Below are 23,369 nucleotides of genomic sequence, written 5' to 3'. Positions count from 1 at the left end.
AACTTCAAATTAGAATAAAGTAAAATGGTATGGATCCCACCTTTACACTCAGTTTCCAGACAGGGGACGTAGAGCCACTGTCTACAGTGCTGGAACCAGATTCAGGTGGTTCTGTCTCGAATGTAATTTTCTAGCTTCAGTGCAGACACAGCCTTTGTTCATGATGGTGGCAATCACAGCAGTGATGTTGGAGGCTCCAAGCAGAAGTATCCAAAACATGGACATAGTGAAGTGTGAAACATCTAAAACTGTCTGTCTTCAACCTTCCTGAAGAAGCAATCATGGAAAGACTAAGGGACAGGCCCTGCCTAGAAACATACTCATGTTAACAGTAGAATCTGCTGACTCAACCCCTCCCACTATCACCCACCAAATGGCAGTGCTCTAGATAGATTAATCAGCAATCCCCTGTTTAAAGATCCTCATAGTCTTTCTAAGGACAGCCATGTCTCCATCTTCTCTCTCAAGTCAGTGTCTGGATCCTCTCCCTTCAGCTTCAGGAATGCATGAAATCCACTACCACTGCTTGGGAAAAATGTACCCCCCATCTATGTTTTGCTATCTCAAACTAGAGGCTTTCCAAGTTGGATGCCAATGATACGAACAACCTGACTCTCACCACAACATGAAGTCCTGCTACCAAGCATACCATACCTACATGCATTTACCACACATACACACAGTCATGTTTGGCTGGTAGCTTACATTCTCATTGAAACAGGGAAAAGGGTCTGATCAGTTCTAGAAACTCACAAATTATTGGTAAGCTGTTTCACTTGGGTCTGGTTGATGGAAGCCTCCCACACCAACTTAGACTGTATCTGGACATCCAAAGGCTGATCTTCCTGTTGCCCATTTGAAGCCCAGGGTAGAATACAGACGACCGCCATACCTGGCACTTGTTTGCTTGGATGTTCGGTTTCAGTATCCTGACCAGCATATGTTCTGGGTGCTTGAGCTGGTCCTCCCATGAATTGCTGAAAATGGCAATGCAGTGAAGGTAGCAGGCCACACAGAACTCTTCCAGCTCTGATACAACACAGTTCACCAGACACTGCAAAGTAGCAGGAGCAGTATTGAGTACAAAAGGCATGACCTTAGCCTAATAAAGGCTCTCCGGCATTGAGAATTCAATTTTCTTGGCATTACTCACCAATGGCACTGGTTAGGTCAAAGGGGCCAAAGAAGTGAGTACCACCCAGATAGTCCACCAGTCTTCAGTGTGTCTGTTCATGGATTTGGAGGTGCATTCATCTTGTTTACTTAGTTTACTGGGCTGGCCAAGGGACTATAGACAAGCTCAATTACATGCAGTTCCAGTATGTGAGCAGCCTCTGCCACTCTACTGACATGTAAGACGGATGCTACAGAACCTCTCTGAATCTCAGCACATCCCTTATCAGTAGAGTAATAATTAAATCTATCCTGGATCTTTTCGATGCTCAAGTACAAGTGACCTGCTAACAACACTTCATTGGCCAATGACAAAAGGAAGTTCCTGTGGGAAACAGCTAGATTCTTGAGACCTTTTGACAAACGATTCAAGGGCTCTCTGTTCAGCAGTCCATCCTCCCTACCAAACTAACACTTCCTGGCCACTTCCTTGCTGACCTGTCCATGGGTTTCCTTCCGAAGTACCACAAATGTAGGGCACCCAACTTGTGGTTGGCGGAATTCCTCCACGGTAGACCCTCTAGCAGCTAATCATTGAAAATTGCCCTGGCCATTACCCTGTGGTTAGCAAACAGTCTTGTAAGGGTTCCTCTCCCTCTTCAGCTCAGAGCAATGCTACTCCTGTCTTATGTAAATACTGTTAACTAACAGGTTGCCAGCCAACACTGTGTATATCTCTGGATTATTTTTTTGTCAAATCAGACAGATATTCAATAAGTGTGGTAGAGCACTTCTTTCTGAGTCGTTATATCACCACTAACAAGTTAAGACCATGAAAATCCTTTGCCTCCCTCCCTCTTGCCCATTTATTTCAATCATGCAACCCACTATGAATCCAGGTCTCAAACAGAATAGCATCTGGTCTCTTGCTTTCCTTAGATCTCCGCACGTACAGAGTGGAGGGGTGTCTCTCTAAGCTGCAGAACAGGTACTGGACCTTGGAATTACCATGGAGAGGCCTAGGCAGAGAGCACATGCTCAATTGGTGTGCTGGCTGGGCAAACAAAAATCAGGATACCAATTTCATATGCAGTCAGGTCACTCAGGGCAGGGGTCCATTGCCATTTCCCATGCAGGGGGCATTCCAACAAGAGGTGAATACTATTACCCAGTTTGTCTATTGTTAAAAAATCTGTTTCAACTGATTTGTCTGTGTCAATTTTTCGGGTTATTTTTGTGATGCCTGGATTGATCATTTCAGTATTTCTTACAAAGGTTTTTGTAACAGCATTATTGCATGCAGCATTGAGGCTTCTTCTAGGGAGTTACCAACCTACTGTCAATCAGAAGCAATACCTGAGCTGTCTAAGTCAGTCAAAGTTAAGTGAAACTCTGTGCTAAAACATTGTTCAAAATGGAACTGGTATATCGGGCTACACTCTTCCTTTTAAAGCAGGACTTAGGCCTCATAATGAGTTTGGTGGTCCCACCACGAACCTGCCAATCTCGCGGGGAAGACACCACTGCCATGGTAGTGACTTTACCCCAGAGCGTAGCACAATGACCGGCAGGAACATTGCAACACGTGTTCCCTTGGGGCTGCCTGCCGGGAACAGTGTTAGGATATTGGCTTCAGCTCCCTTATCCTAACACTCCAGCACCCTCAGAATGCACACTGTCTGCAAAGCTGGCTAGGGGGCCCTATGTGGCCCCCGGCACTGGCTTTCCGCCATGAAAAGGCTGGCAGAAAGAGGAGTTGTAATCAGCCAGGCGGCACTGAGGTCAGCGTGCAATGGCTGGTTACGTGCCCGACCACCATCACCTTGTCAGGATCTTTGATCCTGGTGGGGTTGTGGTCTTTAGGCAGGTCTGTCCACCAATCTTGTAATGTGGTGGTCGGACCGCCACAAATGCGGCAGTCCGACCGCCACCGGAGGGCTGGTGGTCCTAAGACCGCCAGCCTCGTAATGAGGCCATTAGTATGATTTACATATGATTGGTACCTGATTGAGGTGACGTAGTGGGTACAATACGATGGACTGGAATGTGGCCCAAAGGATTGCCTAAAGTTGAAATTTACATTCTATCCATCAACTTTTTCTTTTGGTTAGTGGGCAAACAGTGGCACTGATAACCCAGCAGGGCCAGACTGGCCATGTACCCTATGGGCAATTCCCCAGGGGACTGGAGTCATTGAAGGCTGCTTTTTGAAGGCCTGCAGCTGACACTTCAGCCATTCTCTCCATCTCCCTAGGATTAACTGCAGCAGGTAAAGTAGGGCATTCAGGAGACAAAGAGCGAGCAATCAAGTGAGATCAAAAAGAGAGAGGAGAGAGAGGAGAGAAGGAGAGAGACAGTATGAGTGGATGGGAAGAGAGAGCGCGGTGGTTCAAAAACCAGCACTAAGCAGTATTATACGTATCAGACCTCCAAAGATCAGGAACGCTTAATTGTCACCATGCACCTGAGGCAGGAGCTGCTTTGTACATCAGCACCTGTCTGAAAATAGCTCCCTGAAACTGATGTGCTGGCCACTTCTGTGTTTAATATTTCATGAGTGAAAAAGTTATTTCCAGACGGGTGTGGTGCACAGAGCAGCCTCCAGCCCAGTGGTGATCTGGTCGTTTGAGCTGGGGGTGGGGAGTGATCATGGGTATTGAGGCCTGGAAACAAGTGCAGACATTTCTCATTCCCTAATTCCTCTCCTGCACTGAGCTGCTGGACAACATCATCAAGATAGGTCATTAGCACTATGACTGTCCCCTAACCTCTTCAGCAGCTGATCAAATTCCAGGTCGCAGAGAGAAAACTGTTGTGGACCTTGGCAGAGGCTTTAATTACTTTCACAACCAATCTCAGGTGCTGCAGGTAATCAGCATTACCCTCACGCTTGTGATTTTTAACTTCTTAGTTTCTCATTGTGATTTTATTTCTAAAAAAATCAAAATGATCAAGACGTTTTTGCATAACATGAAAACTGGGTGTCAAAGGAATCACAAAACCGAAAAAAGCAAGGAAACATAGGAGGTACAGAAAAAGGTGGTTGTGGGGCGGATTCACTCAATGATAAAAATATTAAAAAGGAGAAAGAAATTGAAAAAAACCTAAAGAAGGCTGGAAAACACAGTGAAGAAGAAAAATATAAAAAAATAGATACGTGGAAAAAGGGAATATGTAGATTATTCCACAAATGAAAAAGGGTGGAAGTGATAACAAAACAAAAAGAAATACATTGGATGAAGAAACAAAAATATAAGACAACAGAGGGGACAAGCATTGTCAATGCTAATGGGTCTGGCTTATGAATGGAAAGGTTTTTTGTCTCATTGTTGAGTTTAGGCACTTAATAAGTCATCATGTATGCCCTCTGTCAGTCATTCATCCATCCACCGACTCACTCATGCCTTCTCCCTCTAGCACAGAGGTCTTCAAACTTTTTGATGCCGGTACCCCCTCTTAAAACATTTTAGGTGTAAGCATGTTGCATGGGAACACCCAACACTAGTCCCATGGAACTCCTCCTCGACGCAAAGTAAGGCAATGCAGCAGCTTGCACTGCTTTGCCTTACTCCATATCTTCAACACCATTCAAAGCCACTCAGGAAGGCTTTGCGTCACCTCATAGGTATGATTGAGAGGCTTGCGCCGCTGGAGAATCAAAAAACGTGATGCTCCAGCAGCGCAAGCCTCTCATAAATAAACTCAAAATATTCTCAACGTTTTTTTTAAGTCTTTCACCGCCAGGTAGCTACATATAAAATAACAGCAAGATTAAATAAAAAATAAATAAAATAAAGTTGTTACTCATTGGGAAATGTACTGTAGTGCATTATGAAACCTCTATTAGTTAATGCACTGCAGAGGTCTGCGTGTAACCAGAGAGCAACAGAACTAAATCTTGGTTAGTGCAGTTGAGAATAGTGACTTGTGTATTTTTAGTGCCATGAGGTCACAGCCTGTGACAGAAAGCACTGTGAATATGTGAGGCGTTATTTTATACTTGCATTACACACAGTATAAGATAGGCCACTACAAAAAGGTTTAAGACAAAACTGTGGTTCCAAAATGTAGATTTATGTAATATCAGAGCACATACAATACCTTTTTTTTTTTTTAAATAGCTGTCCCTTCAACACCTTCAGGTGAAGTAAGCACTGTGGAAATACAATTTCAATTAAAAGCAGGCACTTCACAGCCCAGTTGTTAACTCTTTGCACTACCCTAAAAAAGAATAAATATTTGTTGTCTCAAAGCTTTGAGTGATTTGATCATTTAAAGCTGCTCCCAAGCACCCTTTACATTTGCAGATGAGCTCGTAGAGCACATTTGCATTTCTTTCAGGAAGCAGATGCCCTGGGAAGGCCTCCTTAGCTGTCTGTGCGGCTTTCACAGCACAGGAGACTCAAAGTTCAGCTGAGGCATTTTGAGGATCGGCTGGGGGAATGCGCGACCCCCTTTCCAGGACTCCACGGCCCCCCTGGGGGTCGCGACCCACAGATTGAAGACCTCTGCTCTAGCACCCTCGGACACAACCACCCTAGAACACACACAAACTGATCCACATATGCGAGATATATTGAAAGTAGAAAAAAGAAAACATGCCTCCATCTACTTGCAGCCGGAATATGTGTGCACTATCAAAACTAAACGTAGCAGTGGGTGCCCACCTTGCAGTGGTATTGTACGTAGTCCATTGCTGTTTTAAAATTCCAGCATGGCCGCCAAGTTTAAAACCAATGTGTTGGCCATGTTTGAATGGGAAACCAGTGATGTGCAATGGACAACAGCATTCCATAATGGGTGCCAGGAAATGAGTAGGAGATTCAAAACTAAAGGACAGGCCAACCAGCCCTGAAACTGAAGCAGACTCATTTTCTGGTGGAGGTGCACGTGTGATCAGAAAATGCCGTCATTCACCTGGCAAGACAGCTAATTACTGATGTGAACTGAGCTATTACCTTACGCAGTACGCTGTCACTGAAAGAAGAAGAGTGTAAATGACACTCAGAGAGACTAATGGCAGAAGAGAGTTGACCCAAGGGCACTTTATGTATCTATATGGATATATATTTATATATAAATAAAGCACCTGTGAGGACTTCAAAGCGCTGAATTGTAGGCACGTGGAGATTAAGGGCCTATATTAGAGTTTGGCGGACGGGTTACTCTTTCACAAACATGACTGATATCCTGTCCTCCGTATTACGATTCCCATAGGATATAATGGGATCGCAATACAGCAGAGGGGATATCCCCAGACAAAGCCAATGCCTTACCCCATCCTCCAAACACCAAATCGGGCCCTTAGTGATTTGCTCAGAATCACAGGATGTTGAGCCGATGCCAAGACTTGAACCTGGTTCTCTCAGCTCTGAAGTCAGCCACTCAGCCCGTTACGCCACACCCTCTATATACAGATGTTTATATTATTTAACAATCCTTTCAATATAAGATCCTGGCAGACAGTTACATCTTCTTATGAGATTCTAGCATAACTTATTACAGAGCAAATCTTCTACTCATAAGGTTTGTCAAATGGGTTAACCAACACCAAAATCCTTCTGTACAAAGGTAATTTGTGAGTTTTGATGTACCACAGTCTCAGACTCCAGGCTTTAACGTGGTGCAAAACAATCCACCCTTGAAGGCCAATTGGCTTTGACATATGTGTCACACAGTAATCAAATTAGGTCTACTGCCTTTGTCGTAACATTTTGTAGCAAACAGATCAGACTTGTGGCATCTGAAATACCTTCTTATAGTGGACCTGTCAGGCCTCTATCTGTTATGATTGGCTTGCCACAATAAGCAAACCAGGCCTCTTGTACTGTGCATAAGCTTTCCCGCAAGGCAACCATCAGGCATACAGTCATAAAGTTTCAAAATATACAAAATTACAGTTGGCAAAGGAAACTACTATCTCTCCTAAAAGGGATCAACAAGGAGGATCTCTGACAGAATATCGGAACCAACAATATCAAGATCCAGAAATATTGTGTAAAAAATACTGATTACAAATATATTGTTTCCCTATACTTATAATGGTAAGTACAAAAATATTGAAAAGAAATATTGTTTCACACTAATATTGTTCTAAAACATTCAAAAATATCATTTTTTAACATATACCTAGTTTAAAATAGTAAATCTTAAGTAATTTAACATATAACATTATTATAATGCAAATTAAATCATTTTAAATAATATTTAATACTATATATAAATATATACTCATATAAAAGTACACACACGTGTGTATGTTCATAAATACCTATATATGATACAACACTTATTCAAAATATATATTTTACTCTATATGAACTGTTTTGGATTTTTTTTTAAATTTATTACTACAAAAAGCATGTATATATTAATATATTATTTATGTATATCAAAACAATACTCTTTCAGGCTTAGAGTGGCACATAATTTATGTAAACAAGAAGCAGAGAATTCTGGGTAGTTCCCAAGTTTAGGTGCAGAGCAGCTCCTGAATAGAGCACCCTACAACACCAGCGACACTCAGAATCCGCTCACCTCTAACGTCTTTTTCTAGCAAAATTCTTAAGCATAGGATTAGCACAGTGCAATCCATGCCGAGCTAAAAAAGAACAAAGCATTTTGTTATTTTTACAGCATAGTCTTTAGCACAGTGCCATCCTCACCTAGCTCTAAAATGCCAAAAGCCTTTTACCACTCCGGGCACAGTATTACAGCACTGGAAGGGTGACATACCATCCAAGCCAAACTGGGATGAATATAACCAACCACTGACACATGAGACTTAGGGCCCATGGCACTCTTGAAACACAGGTGAAAAACAAAGACAGAAAACAAAAAAATAAAAAAACACTTTAATAGCAAAATGAAGCGCAAATACATCTTAGAGCTGGAGAGGAAACAGGAAAGGCCAAGAAAAAATAGTAAAGGAAAACTAGTAACCATAACTGTTGTAATCTGTTTCTATACCAAATGTTATTTTGCCACTCTGTATAACTAAGCCACCCATTTACCCATTATTCCCCGCCTTACCTTGCTGTTCCTTGGTATGTTCCATACAGGTGTCAGCTATCACTTGGGATGTCACCGGATTGGTGATGCCAAATAAATACGTCCTTACTTATCGTTTATCTTGTTTTATAATTTACAACAGTAGCCTATAGTAAAGTGCACAACTTGGGTATGGCGAATCAGTGTAGTAGAAACATCCAAACAATTCAGCTGGCACACAGGGATGCTGGAGACCTAGAAACGTTCTCACATACATCTGGTTATAGGCTGTTGGACACGCCAAGGCAACACGATGAATTGAGAAATCAGAGGCACCACCCTATGGATGTTCAGCCTAGCCCATATGTGGCTGAGCGACTGTGAGAAGACAAATAAAGTGGCCTCCTATATGCATGCCTGTCTGAGGAATCGCTGCCCTCACACCACCATATATTCCGTATACGTCTAGCTTACGACTTCCCACCTCATGTACACTGTATGCGTGCTGGAGCCAAGCCATACTGAAGTCTTTCTGGAGCTGATGCATGGGTAGATCTGTTTGTCGCACATGGAGGCTCTGGAGTATGAGGTCCTGACATACCTTGACATTTTGTATGGTTAAGGCAACTTGGCAATACTGAACCAAAGACTGGATCCATCTTTTGGGGTGTTTTCCATCAAACATGTTGACTCAAACAGACAAAGGTGGTCATTTTGACTTTTGTGGTACAAACTGCCTACCGCTGCGGTGACGGCTGCGAAAATACCGCCACCGTGGCTACCATCCGTCTGCCATATAATGAGCACTGCCGGGCTTCCACCACAAGAAGGGTGGAAATCCAGCAGTGTTCATGGTGGCGGACGATGGTAAGGTGGCGCTGCTACCACCAGCATTATGACAAGTAATACGGCCTGGCGGTGTTCTGCTGGTGGGGCGCTGCCGGCGGTAGCAGCGCCCCTTCCCGTTCCCTGCCGGAAGACCTCCTCAACCAAGTTAAGTTGGGCTTCCAACAAGGGAGCGGTGTGGGAAGATGGGGGGTGTTGGTTGTGTGTGTGTGAGTGTGTACATGAATGTGTGAGTGAGTGTGTGAATGCGTCTGTGTGCGTTGTGTTGTGGGCGTGGTTGTATGCATGTGAGTGAATGCATGTAAGAATGGTGAAGTGAGTGTGTGTCTGCATGTCAGTGTGATTGTGTAAGAATTTGTAAGAATTTGTGCGAGCATGTCTGGAAGTATGCGTGTATGCCAGAGTGAGTGATTGGGTGTATGCATGGTGCGTGTCTGCGGGGTGTGCATGTATGCCGGGGGTGGGGGGTGAGTGACAGGATCGGAGGGGGTGGGGGTGTGTGTTTGGATCGGGGGGGTGCTTGAATGTCAGGGGTGGGGGGTTAGTGTGTGTATGGGGGTGGGTGGGTTTTGGATGGAGGGGGGGTGGGGGCGTCTGGTGGGGGCATCTGGTGTGTGTTGGGGGAGCCACCTACCGGTGACAGGGAAGGAGTTCCCTGTCACCAGTAGGTCCTACTGCCATGGTGGTAGGCACGCTCATAATACCGCTGGTGGTACTGTGCCTGCCACCGGGCTGGAGATTGACATCTCCGGCCCGGCAGCTGATACTGCCATGGCAGTATAAATGGAGAAGTGGCAGGTTGGCCGCAGCCAGCATTCTCATAATGACCCCCGTAGTGATCTAATGTACTGTAGTAGAACCTGTTCACAGTGACACAAACTGCCTAAAAATGTCATCTCCACCCTCCTTACGAGTCAAGGGATTCTGCTCTGCCTGATTCCAAGTGGATGGGTGAGGAGATTTTTTGCAGCGTAGAATTTTTGGATCATGATGCGCCTGTGATGTTCTTGGTAGATGGGATGTGCAGGAAAATTCCAAGGGATGTAGGTTGCGTAGAGCATCTCAGCTGGAGGTCACTTACTCGTCACTTGCTTGTGAAGAACAAAACTAGTACTTGCTGGAAAATACATGTGTGGTTTATTACAGTCAGTTTTCCCATATCCAGAGTAGTGGAGACCCAGACCCGATTTTACTGTGTGATAATTCTGCATGGTAAAATTGCAGAAGGCTTTGGTTACAGAAGCAACCAAGTCTCCTTCCCCAGTTTTTCTGACAGGTGTGAGCAAGGGCTATGAAAACACCTTTCCCTTCCCTCCCCTACTACCCTCACCCCCTTGCTCACATCCTAAGCCCATCCAGATGCTCTGTACATATTCATCTGTTTCTCATTTACCACCATAAGATGTTGCAAGATCGAGAGCTTCACTTGTACCCTTGCAATGCAAATGAAAGTCTGGAAGGGTTGGGGAGGAGTCTGCATCATGTCAAGCCTGTCTGTCTTGTCATGAACTCTTACCAGCAAATCTCCAATTGTCCTGCAGACCTGTCCAGGCAGTAATACGAACAGAAGAATGTTTACGAGAATGCTTGGCTCTAGAGAGCTTGAAGTCTAAATTGAGTAAGAGAGTAAGACCTTAAAATTGTAATATTCTGAAGCGTGGATGATCATACAATGCGCCACAAGTTAACTTTTTTTCTCTTTCAGAGGTGTACCTGCAAGGCGCTGTCAAACCCCTAGTTTGTATCTCCCCTGATGACAGGTGAGTGGTAGCTGAGACCAGGTGGAATATTTGCAAGGACAATATTTGCTGCACCTCTTGACACAGGCTGTAGTATCCAGACTTGTTGGAAAAACAGAAAACAGACTTGGGGTCTTTTGAGGTGAAAGGGAATGGCAATCTGTACTTACATGGCACTTGTCGGACCCCAATCAGGGGGGCCACAGACCGACAGCAGCTACTGGGCTGCAATTGTGGCACTGGGGGGCATTTGCCACTGATGTTCTGGGGTCCATCCTCCTATTGCTCTGCAAACAGCCAAATACAACCCTTTCCACGCTTGACTCTCAGTATAGCGAGGGCGGTCACTGGCAGGCTCTACAGGGAGGTAGTGTTGTTGTGCTTGAGCTCAGCTCTCAGCAATCAACCAACAAACATAACATCAGTGTCCAGCCTGGTGCTTGTCTTTTTAAAAATAAAATAAAGTACTCTCCAAACACTAACTAAATGCTGTACAATTACATTTATCAAACAAGGAAGTGTCCCTGGGGTGAATCTCCTTGTGGCACTACACTCCTGCTTCCCTTTACTAGTCCTTCTAGGTTTGGACAGCTCTGATTGGTTCCCCTGATCTGGGATTCAGATACAGCCTAACTGTAAAGCACAGGCACAGTGTTAAGATCTCTCACAGCCAATTGCGCACTTAGTTCCAGTTTGTTTATCAAGTTTTACCCGTTGTGGTGAACATGGCAGGCAAAGGTTTAATCTTTGCTTCTTGTAGGCAGTTTGGGCTGGACCTCCACATGTCTGATGCGAGGAGAGTGATAGGTGGGGCACTCATAAGGCTGCCCGATAAGCCAACACACCCACACAACTCATTCCTCTGATGCTAGAGCACCACCTCAGGTGCAGACCCAACTGTGGCACTGTTTTTGAATTCCATTGGGGTGGCCCCTCATGGGCTGATGGCAGTAGCAGCCCTGATCTGGCTAATGGTGGTCACGGAAGTTGGAGCCCCTGACCGTCTCAGAAGTACCCCCATCCCTGATCTGGCCTAACCCATACTAACAGGTCCTACAATAGCCGCAGCAGTTGGAGCCCTGGCAAGTCCTACAATGATCCCAGTGGTGGCAGCCACAGCTTATCCAACAGTATCTAACTGTTAGTGGTTCCCTCCAGGAACTGGGGTGAGAGACCTGGAAGACCGTCTGTCACAGGGACAACTCCCAGTCTGCTCTTGGGCAGAGTGCTCTCTCTGGATATCCCTTCATTTCCGGGGACCTCTCCCTACTTCTGGACAGTCTCCACCTGCGTGACCAGGCAGCTTACCTCCCTCTCTCAGCAGGCAGGTGGGTGTCTAGCTACTTCAGGCAGGTCCACAGTGCAGACTTCAACTGATGTCCTTTCACCTCTGGGAGACTGGCTGATAGGCAGTGCCAGGCCTGTAGCTCAGCAGTCCCTTGAGCACTCACCTCCCTGATCATAAAGGACTTGGAAGTGGAACAGACTGGGGTGGTTTTGGTGCCCACCTTTATACACACAGGGGATGTGCGTTCAGTGTCTCAAACTGCATCCAAGTTCTTCTTTCAAGTGTCCTTCTCAGGCTCCTCTCCAGAGGCAGCTTTTGTGTAGAGGGATATATTCACAACAGCGGGTAACACTGGCACTATCTCCAGACTACAACATCCATAACAAAGGAACGATGTGTGACGTTTCTGCACCTGACTGTCACCAGCCAAACTGAAGGAGTACTCAGGGATGAACAAAAGGGCAGCTCTAACCTAGAAGTTTCCTCACCTCACACAACACGGACTGCAGTGCTACCCTTCAACCCTACAATCCACCGATGCAGCGCTTAGGAAGACTGACCAGCAGCTCCTTGCTAACAAAAGGCCTCATGGAATTTCTAAAGTTAGCTCAGTCTTCATTATCCTCGCTTCATTGCTTCATTGTTCGGTTGTCCTCCCTTCAGACACAGGAATGCAGGCAATACTCTCACGATCTGGCAGTACAGTCCATCACACTCCATCTCGCGCTTTGCCACGCCAGTGGCACCCAAAATGGAAGCTACCGGCCCCACTTGTCAGGTTCATTCACACACTAGTTCTGTCACTACAAATCATTTACATGCACTACAGATGGGAGCGCGGGATGCCACAACAAAATACACATAACTGGAGGACTATACACAAGTAGGACACAAATAAATTGGTCTGGTCACTCTACTGGTCTCTCTAACACACAATACATTACCAATACTGTTTTATGCGCTATAACCTGGACAGGGGTAAAGCCCTCTTCCTGTGCCTCTCCAGATTACAGGACAGGTCCAGGACCTCGCATACTTGGGGTCAAGCTGGACCTCTGCACACACACTTAGATTACTTTGATGCTAATTTGTGCCGGTGCTCTACAATTATTCTTTAATAACAGCTCTTATTACAGTTCTCCACTTGGTTGTGCTAGATGTCTATCTTGTAACAAAGCACAGTGGCACGTGTGCAACAACTCAATACATTAACAAATATAAATACCAGGACGCCCAGGCCAGTCTTGCAGCTTTGGGTCAGGCCAACTCTTCCTAAATGGTGGCAACTGTTGGAGTGTGATGGTTAATAGTTATGAGTGGCAATGGGAATCCAGCAATGCAGTCTGGGGCTGTGAGTGGTGCAAGCTGCAGTGACCTTCTGTGAAATACCTTGAGCCTAGCACTCTATTTATTTTTTTACACAATTAAGCACTGGTGTAAGGCCAGGCCAGTGCTTAATTTGTAAATAAAAAAGTGCTGGTGCTCAAAGCCCTTCTCTTAAACACGCGGCCGCTGCAATGAAATGTGCAAACACGGAATACTGAGACAGCTTAACCCTGAAGCCATCTCGGGCCTCTTTAATCCATTTACAGCCACTCCCTGCCCCCTCGGCTCACTATTGCAGCTTTCTGCTTTCTCTCAATGTGACGCTTTTTCGTTTTCCTCTTCCTCTGTCTATCCCAAACGTGTCTTTTGCTCGCTGCAAATGATTGAGGCAGAAGACTAAGCCCCGGCCCTCAAAAATAAGTGCCGGTGCTCAGCACCGGAAACAACAAGCACAAATTAAGCACTGGGCCAGGCCCAGAATGAAACTCAGGATACAAGATATACAAGCAATCAGGAACTGATGGCAGGGGACCACGCCTCTATACCTGTTGGGGATGTTCCTATCACAAATGTACTAGAAGGTGACTTCTAGCTGGATAGTTTGGACCATCCTGGATAGAACTAAGTTGCCTCTGGGTGTCCGGGTGATTTGACACATGCAATGAAAAACTGCTTTAGGAACACAAAATCTTCTAGTGTTTAAGGAGGATTAGAAGTCAAGGGATGGTAGCTCACGGAGGAAGCAGGACTGTTGTGGGTTCCATCTTTCATTTATCTATTCATTCTCTTCTGATACATGTTAGGTACATTCACTACACTAAGGGGTATGGTTATTGTTTGTTGATTAGCAGATTGTTCTATGCATGCCAGTGTGGGGTTATGAAGGGTGCATTATCCATAACTGTATAATAATGCTCAGTAGAATGTGTGTGAGTGTATATATATATATGTTCGATGGCATGTGTAGCTGCAGATACACATGCTGTGCACTGTTCCTGCCATCTAGTGTTGGGCTCAGAGTGTTACAAGTTGTTTTTCTTCGAAGAAGTCTTTTCGAGTTATGGGACCGAATGACTCCTCCCTTTCGGCTCCATTGCGCATGGGCGTCGACTCCATCTTAGATTGTTTTCTTTCCGCCATCGGGTTCGGACGTGTTCCTCTTCGCTCTGTAATTCGAATCGGGAAAACTTAGAAAATTATTGAAATTCGTCAGTATTGTTTGCGTTCGGGACCGGTTTAGTATCATCACATCGGCACCGACAACAAGACCGCTTCGGCGGCCCTTCGGGGCTTCTGCACTTAACCAAGGCCTGGTCGGCCCGACCACACCCATCGTAGAAGACTAATGGACCGGACCCCCTTCTGTTTCTGTCCGATGTTGTCATGCCAAGTATCCTTATACAGACCAGCATCGGGTCTGTAACCTGTGTTTATCGCCCGAACACAGAGAGGATACTTGTGAGGCCTGCAGAGCGTTTTGATCCAAGAAGACCTTAAGAGATCGACGTGCAAGACGGTTACAGATGGCGTCGAAGCAGACACAACATCTCGACGTCGAAGAAGAAGAAATGCGAATATCCATTCAGGGTTCGGACTCGGATGAATCCGACGGGGATCGACCACCGACGGCGGCGCAAAAAGTGAGTACACCTGCCCCGTCCCACACCCAAGGTCAGATAAAAAAAAAAAAGGCCTCGGGGATGCCACTGCCAGAAGGCCATGGCTCGACCCACAGAAAATACGGTGACCAAGTAACACCGGCACCGAAAAAGGCCAAAATATTGCCGAAGACTTCCGACTCGGGTCGAGAAACCGGCACTGAAAAGAGTCGGCATCGAGTGATCGAGTCGAGCATACCTCGAAAAAGCCTATCGGAACCAAGGGCGACAATTTCCACCGGGGTTTCGGTACTGAAAAAAACGGCTTCGGAGCAGAAAAAGAATTCCTACACGGAAGAGCAGGGGCTCTCTCTACAGCTCAAAGAAAGGCACAGATTCGAGCAGGAACTGGATTTAGAAGAGCATGAACAAACTCAGCAAAGGCTAGAAATCCAGAAAGACACAGCGAAGATACAAACCATCCCTCCTCTCAAGTCCAAAATAAAACTGGCTTTTCATGAGACTGAGATTCAACCAAAAGCCAAAGTGGTTAGAGAAAAGTCACCACCCCCACGTTTCTCACCACAAACATCCCCACTTCAATCACCACAGTTGTCACCAGTGGATACACCAATGGCACAGTCACCCACACATACTGGGATGACTCAAGACGATGCGGACTCCTGGGATCTATACGACCCACCATTTTTCGGACAACAGTCCAGAGTGTTATCCAACAAAACCTTCACCGCCAGAGGACAGTACGTCCTACACGCAGGTACTGGCCAGAGCAGCAACATTTCACAATGTAACAATGCACTCAGAACCGGTGGAGGATGACTTCCTGTTTAACACTCTGGCATCCACCCATGCATCGTACCAAAGCCTGCCAATGTTACCGGGCATGCTTAAACATGCACAGCAGGTTTTCCAAGAACCAGTAAAAGGGAGAGCCATCACGCCAAGGGTCGAGAAAAAATATAAACCGCCCCCGTCAGACCCTGTGTTTATTACACAACAGCTCCCTCCGGACTCAGTGGTTGTTGGGGCTGCAAGAAAACTGGCAAATTCGCAGTCATCAGGGGATGCGCCACCCCCTGATAAGGAAAGTCGTAAATTCAACGCAGCAGGGAAAAGAGTGGCATCGCAAGCAGCCAATCAGTGGCGAATTGCCAACTCACAAGCCATCCTTGCCCGCTACGACCGAGCACACTGGGACGAGATGCAGGACATCATCCAGCACCTACCCAAAGAGCATCAAAAATGTGCCCAACAAGTGGTTGAAGAAGGACAGCCCATATCAAACAACCAGATCCGCTCTGCACTAGACTATGCTGATACAGCGGCACGGACTGTAAATACAGCAGTAACAATTAGAAGGCATGTATGGCTGCGAAGTTCTGGGTTTAAAACAGAGATACAGCAGGCGGTATTGAATATGCTGTTTAATCAACATCAGCTATTCGGGTCGGAAGTGGATACCGCAATAGAAAAAATGAAAAAGGACACTGACACGGCCAAAGCCATGGGCGCGCTCTACTCCTCTCAATACAGGGGAACATTTAGGAAACCACAGTTTAGGGGAGGGTTTCGACAACAACTCTCAGAACCATCCACCTCCCAAACAAAACCCACTTACCAGTCTCAGTACCAGAGAGGGGGGTTTTGTGTTTCCTACAGAGGACAGTTCCCAAGAGGAAGAGGGAAATTCCAGCCTGCCAAGCAAACCCCTGGTAGCAAGCAGTGACTTCAATGTCACACTTCCCCAACACATATCACCAGTGGGGGGGAGATTAACAAAATGCCACCACAATTGGACACACATTACCACGGACACGTGGGTTCTATCAATTATCCAACATGGTTACTGCATAGAGTTCACAAGATTCTCTCCAGATGTTCCCCCAAGAATGCACAGAATGTAAATACAACACTTGGACCTATTACAAATAGAAGTCCAAGCACTACTAGCAAAAGAAGCAATAGAACTAGTACCTCATCACCAGAAAGGAACGGGGGTTTACTCCCTGTATTTCCTCATCCCAAAGAAAGACAAAACGTTAAGGCCTATTTTAGATCTCAGAACTCTGAGCGGGTCATTGGTGACCGCCAGGGTCAACGACCACGGAAGCACCGCCAACAGGCTGGCGGTGCTTCCTGGGCCATTCTGACCGCGGCGGTAAAGCCGCGGTCAGAAAAGGGGAACCGGCGGTTTCCCGCCGGTTTACCCCTGGCCCAGGGAATCCTCCATGGCGGCGCTGCTTGCAGCGCCGCCATGGGGATTCCGACCCCCTTCCCGCCATCCTGTTCCTGGCGGTTTTTACCGCCAGGAACAGGATGGCGGGAACGGGTGTCGTGGGGCCCCTGGGGGCCCCTGCACTGCCCATGCCACTGGCATGGGCAGTGCAGGGGCCCCCTAACAGGGCCCCATAATGATTTTCAGTGTCTGCTTTGCACACACTGAAAATCGCGACGGGCGCCACTGCACCCGTCGCACCCCTGCAAATCCGCCGGCTTCCTCTTTGCAGGGGCTTTCCCGCTGGGCCAGCGGGCGATCTTCTTGAGATCGCCCGCCGGCCCAGCGGGAAAGTTGGAATCACCGCCGCGGTCATTTGACCGCGGTGCGGTGTTTGGGCGGTTTCCGCCCGGCGGGCAGTGCCCGCCGCCCGCCGGGGTCGGAATGACCCCCTGAATCTCTTCATCAAATCAGATCGTTTCCACTTGGTAACACTACAGGACGTAGTCCCCTTACTAAAACAAGGGGAATACATGGCAACACTGGATCTAAAAGATGCGTATTTTCACATACCCATCCATCTCACAGGAAATATCTCAGGTTTGTAATGCAAGGAAAACATTACCAATTCAAAGTATTGCCATTCGGAATAACAACGGCCCCCAGGGTATTTACAAAATGCCTAGCTGTAGTAGCAGCTCATATAAGGAGACATCACATGCACGTATTCCTGTATCTAGACGATTGGCTAATAAAAGCCAACAATCAACAACAATGTAAAAATCACACGCAATATGTAATAGATACTCTGCACAAACTAGGGTTTTCTATAAATTACCAAAAATCACATTTACAACCATCCCAAATACAGCAATACTTGGGAGCAACACTCAACAAACAAAGAGCAATTGCCACTCCAAGTCCACAAAGAGTTCAGTCGTTTCAAAATATAAGATCAAGCATGCAGCCCAACCAACAATACACGGTCAGGTTTGTGATGAAACTACTAGGCATGATGTTCTCACGCATAGCTATTGTCCCAAATGCAAGACTACACATGCGGCCCTTACAACAGTGCCTAGCAAAACAATGGACACAGGCACAGGGTCAACTCCAAAATCTAATGTTGATAGACCGCCAAACACACTCTTCGCTTCAATGGTGGAACCCTGTAAATTTAAACAAAGGGCGGCCATTTCAAGACCCAGTGCCTCACGCCATTATGACAACAGACGCCTCCATGATTGGGTGGGAAGCACACTTCAACAATCACAGCATACAAGGTCAATGGGACAATCAACAAAAACAACTTCACATAAATCACCTAGAACTGCTAGCAGTCTTTCTAGCACTAAAAGCCTTTCAGCCCCTTCTAGCCCACAAACACATTCTTGTCAAGACAGACAATATGACAACAATATATTATCTAAACAAACGGGGGGGCGCACTAGTCACAGCTGTGTCTTCTAGCACAAAAAATCTGGCATTGGGCAGTTCACAACAACATTCCCCTGATAGCACAATATATACCAGGCATTCACAATCAGTTAGCCGACAATCTCAGTCGAGATCACCAGCAGACTCACGAGTGGGAAATACATCCCCAGATTCTACAAGATCACTTCTACCGCTGGGGTACACCAAACATAGATCTGTTTGCAACAAAAGAAAACGCAAAATGCCAAAACTTCGCATCCAGATACCCACACCCTCAGTCCAAGGGCAATGCTCTATGGATCAGCTGGTCAGGGATATTTGCTTACGCTTTTCCCCCTCTCCTGCTCATTCCCTTTCTGGTCAACAAACTGAGTCAAAACAAACTCAAACTAATACTCATAGCACCAACGTGGGCTCGCCAACCGTGGTATAACACACTGTTGGACTTCTCGGTAGTACCGCACATCAAACTACCAAACAGACCAGTTCTGCTAACACAACACAAACAACAGATCAGACACCCGAATCCAGCATCGCTCAACCTAGCAATCTGGTTCCTGAAGTCTTAGAATTCGGATATCTAAACCTTTCAAAAGAATGTATGGAGGTCATTAAACAAGCAAGAAAACCCACAACAAGGCATTGTTATGCTAATAAATGGAAAAGGTTTGTTTGCTACTGCCAGGCTAATCAAATTACGCCGCTAGACGCCTCCATACAAAACATTGTAAGCTATTTACTACACTTACAAAAATCAAATGTAGCCTTTTCTTCCATTAAAATCCATCTCACTGCAATATCTGCTTATCTGCAGATTAAACATACTAAATCGCTTTTTAGAATCCCAGTTATTAAAGCTTTTATGGAAGGGCTAAAAAGAATCATACCCCCAAGGACACCACCAGTACCTTCGTGGAATCTTAATATTGTACTAACACGACTCATGGGTCCACCATTTGAACCCATACATTCTTGTCAAATTCAATTCTTGACTTGGAAAGTAGCTTTTCTAATAGCCATCACTTCTCTACGAAGAGTTAGCGAAATACAGGCATTTACTATCCAAGAACCCTTTATACAAATACATAAACATAAAGTGGTTCTCCGTACAAATCCACAATTTTTACCAAAAGTCATATCACTGTTTCGTCTAAACCAAACTGTCGAACTCCCAGTCTTCTTTCCACAACCGGACTCAGCAGCAGAAAGGGCATTGCATACATTAGACATAAAAAGAGCGCTAATGTATTACATTGACAGAACAAAACAATTTCGTAAAACAAAACAATTGTTTGTAGCTTTCCAAAAACCCCATGCAGGTAACCCTATATCCAAACAGGGCATTGCCAGATGGATAGTCAAATGCATTCAGACCTGTTACCTTAAAGCTAAAAGAGAATTACCCATTACACCAAGGGCACACTCCACTAGAAAGAAATGCGCCACAATGGCTTTTCTTGGTAATATACCAATGACAGAGATTTGTAAGCCACCTGGTCTACACCCCATACATTTACTAAGCATTACTGTGTAGATGTGTTAGCAACACAACAAGCCACAGTAGGACAGGCTGTATTAAGAACATTATTTCAGACAACTTCAACTCCTACAGGCTGACCACCACTTTTGAGAGGATTACTGCTTTTTAGTCTATGCACAGCATGTGTATCTGCAGCTACACATGCCATCGAACGGAAAATGTCACTTACCCAGTGTACATCTGTTCGTGGCATGTTGCGCTTCAGATTCACATGCGCCCTCCCACCTCCCCGGGAGCCTGTAGCCGTTTTAGTTGCATGTAAATTGTAAATATGTAAATAAATATTCCTTTACTACACACTATGTACATACATATCTACTCCATTGCATGGGCACCTCTAATATCCTTACTTTACCAACTCCTACCTCACCCTATGCGGGGAAAACAATCTAAGATGGAGTCGACACCCATGCGCAATGGAGCCAAAAGGGAGAAGTCACTCAGTCCCGTGACTCGGAAAGACTTCTTTGAAGAAAAACAACTTGTAACACTCCGAGCCCAACACTAGATGACAGGAACTGTGCACAGCATGTGAATCTGCAGCGCAATATGCTACAAACAGATATACACTAGATAAGTGGCATTTTCCATATATATACATATATATATATGTAGATGCATGTATCCAAAGACTGCAGAACATTGCACGATAAATACTAGGTTGCATTGCACGATAGATACTAGGGTGCATTGCACAATAAATACTAGGGTGGATTACTACATTACAAAACAAAACCTTGGTGCGACAATGGTTGAGATAAAATCAAGTAGATGTTGGACATCCCACAGGTTTCCCATAAATACACATAACTCCTATATGGAGTATAATGAGTGCACTTGAACTACCTACAAGCCACTGCAGAAATAGCAGAATGTTTGTATAACCTCAGCAGGTTTTATTCCCCCATGCACTTTGCACCTTGCGCTTTTAAGGTAAATCAGCTTTATTAAAATCAAAATACATATGGATCTCATAATATCAATACAAGATATATGTCACAACGATAATGAGATAAACTTGAAAGGAATTGTAAAAGCTGTTTAACATTTTAAAGTGTAAAATGGGGGAAAACGAGAAAAAAACAGAACAAGGCCAATGAAAATAAAAAAGATACAATATGTATTGAAAAGCTAAATAACAGTGATAGTAAAGCATAAAATGAGCTAAAATTAGATTCAATCAAGAACAGAGATAACAAACAATTCATCGCGGCTTAAAATTCTCAGATAATGTACAATTAGTAGAATTGCAAGCCACAGCATTCAGATAATCAGTCAAAGGTAACCAGTACAGATCTCTATTTATGGAGGGGCAGCATAAGGAGGTAAAAGCAATCTCTAGTCTATGATAGTAGCAGACATTATACCACCAAGCCTTGTAGGAAATGTTGGATACATTTTTCCAATTAAGAGTAATTTGCTGAAAGGCTAAAGCTAACATGAGATCCAACAACTTTATATTATCATCATCTGAAACAATATCATCAGAGAGGCTACCTAGAAACAGCACTGAGTGAGATAATTCGGATTGCAAATGAAAAATGGAGGTAAGCTGACACCAAACTTTCCTCCAGAAGAAGACAGTGGGAGGACACTCAAAGAGGAGATGCATAAGGTCTCCCTTTGAACTATCGCAAGACCAACAATTTGAAGTTGAAGATACAGAAAATGTAGCTATAGTAGAGGGGGTAAAATAAAGTCTGTGGTAAAGAAAGAAAAGTGACTGTGTGGTAGAGGCTGATCTAGATATTCTATAAGATCTATTCCATATCTTATTCCAGAAAGGAATAGTCCAGGAACATCCCAAATCCAATTCCCATTGACATTCAATCTGAGACTTAGGCTGCGTCAAAACAGGAGATTGAAAAAGTTTATAAATAATTGATGCCTTAGAAAATGCGGTAAGAATGGAGGACAAAGAAAAGGGTAATTCCGAAGAAGAAGAAAGGGAAGGCAATCAAAAAAGAACATCAAGAATAACATTAATAAGAAGAAGATATTTAGACATAAATTAATTAGGACAATGAAATAGAAGTTGGAATTGTGAAAATGAAAGTGGAGTATCATTGGAAAATAAATCTTTGACCCACGCCAAGCCTCTTTGTCGCCAGGATTTCCAAAATAAGGGTTTTTTATTGATAGTAATGAGACGATTATGCCAAATAGGGGAATTCAGAAAAGAAGAATAAGTGACGGTTGGAGATAAATAGTGAGAACGCAGAAGAGCACAAGTATGTTTAAGAAGCGGGGAGGAGATAAGCGAAATATTATAAGAAAAGGATACCACCTCACGAGGAGAAAAAGGTAGAAGAAAGGAACTTTCAATATCCAACCATAAGGGAATAAATATATAGCTTGACAAGAATATCCATCTAGAAGCTTGACGCAAACAAAAGCATTTATGATACAGTCTAAAATCAGGAAAAATGGCTCCCCCTCCTGTTTAGAATGGTGCAGGCGACTAAGAGAAATTCTAGATTTCTTATTATTCCAAAGGAATTTAGACAATCTGGAGTCCAGTTGTTTCAAAAAAGTAACAGGCAAAGGAATTGGAATCATGGATAGGATATATAACATGTTAGGAGAAATAATCATTTTGATAGAGTCAAGACAACCCCACCATGATAAAAATAAGGGATTCCATAACAGAAGGGATCTATCAACCTTCTCTAAAGCATCAGAAATATTTACTTCAATGGACTTTTTAATGGAAGAGGTGAACCAAATACCTACATATTTAGGGGGTTATTACAACTTTTGAGGAGGTGTTAATCCGTCCCAAAAGTGACGGTAAAGTGACGGATATACCACCAGCCGTATTACCAGTTCCATAGGATATAATGGACTCGTAATACGACTGGTGGTATATCCGTCACTTTACCGTCACTTTTGGGACGGATTAACACTTCCTCCAAAGTTGTAATAACCCCCTTAATCTTGGAAGTATTCCAATGAAAGCCAGCAATATTGAACGATGATCTAAAACAACATTTTGTTATAGGAAGGATTTCAGTTTTATCCGAATTTATCTTATAACGTGAAAGCAAAGAAAAGTCTTCTATTTTCCGAAGTAGAGATAGAATCGAGAGTTCGGGGTTTGAAATACAAAAAAGTATATAATCTGCATATGCAGTTAATTTTAAATGTTTCTCACCATATTGGCAGCCTTCAATTTTAATGTTATTTCTAATACAGGATAGAAATGGCTCTAGGGCTAGGATAAATAGGAGTGGGGAAAGTGGACACACTTGACGAA

General features: G+C 44.6%; 1 protein-coding gene across 6 annotated transcripts in view; it reads left to right on the top strand.

The window, feature by feature from the left end:
- PRKAG3 (protein kinase AMP-activated non-catalytic subunit gamma 3) overlaps positions 1–23,369 on the top strand; it is a 313,220-nt gene that overhangs the window by 209,868 nt on the left and 79,983 nt on the right. For all 6 annotated transcript variants that reach the window (XR_011202029.1, XR_011202032.1, XR_011202031.1 and 3 more), the window contains one exon: positions 10,655–10,709. Coding sequence is in view for 1 of the 6 variants with exons in the window: in XM_069227140.1 (XP_069083241.1) it covers positions 10,655–10,709 (55 nt within the window). In the remaining 5 variants the exon portion in view is untranslated. The remainder of the gene's footprint in view (positions 1–10,654; positions 10,710–23,369) is intronic.

The sequence above is a fragment of the Pleurodeles waltl genome, chromosome 3_2 (assembly GCF_031143425.1).
Source record: "Pleurodeles waltl isolate 20211129_DDA chromosome 3_2, aPleWal1.hap1.20221129, whole genome shotgun sequence".
Taxonomy (NCBI): domain Eukaryota; kingdom Metazoa; phylum Chordata; class Amphibia; order Caudata; family Salamandridae; genus Pleurodeles; species Pleurodeles waltl.
This window is presented reverse-complemented; position numbering and strand designations above follow the sequence as displayed.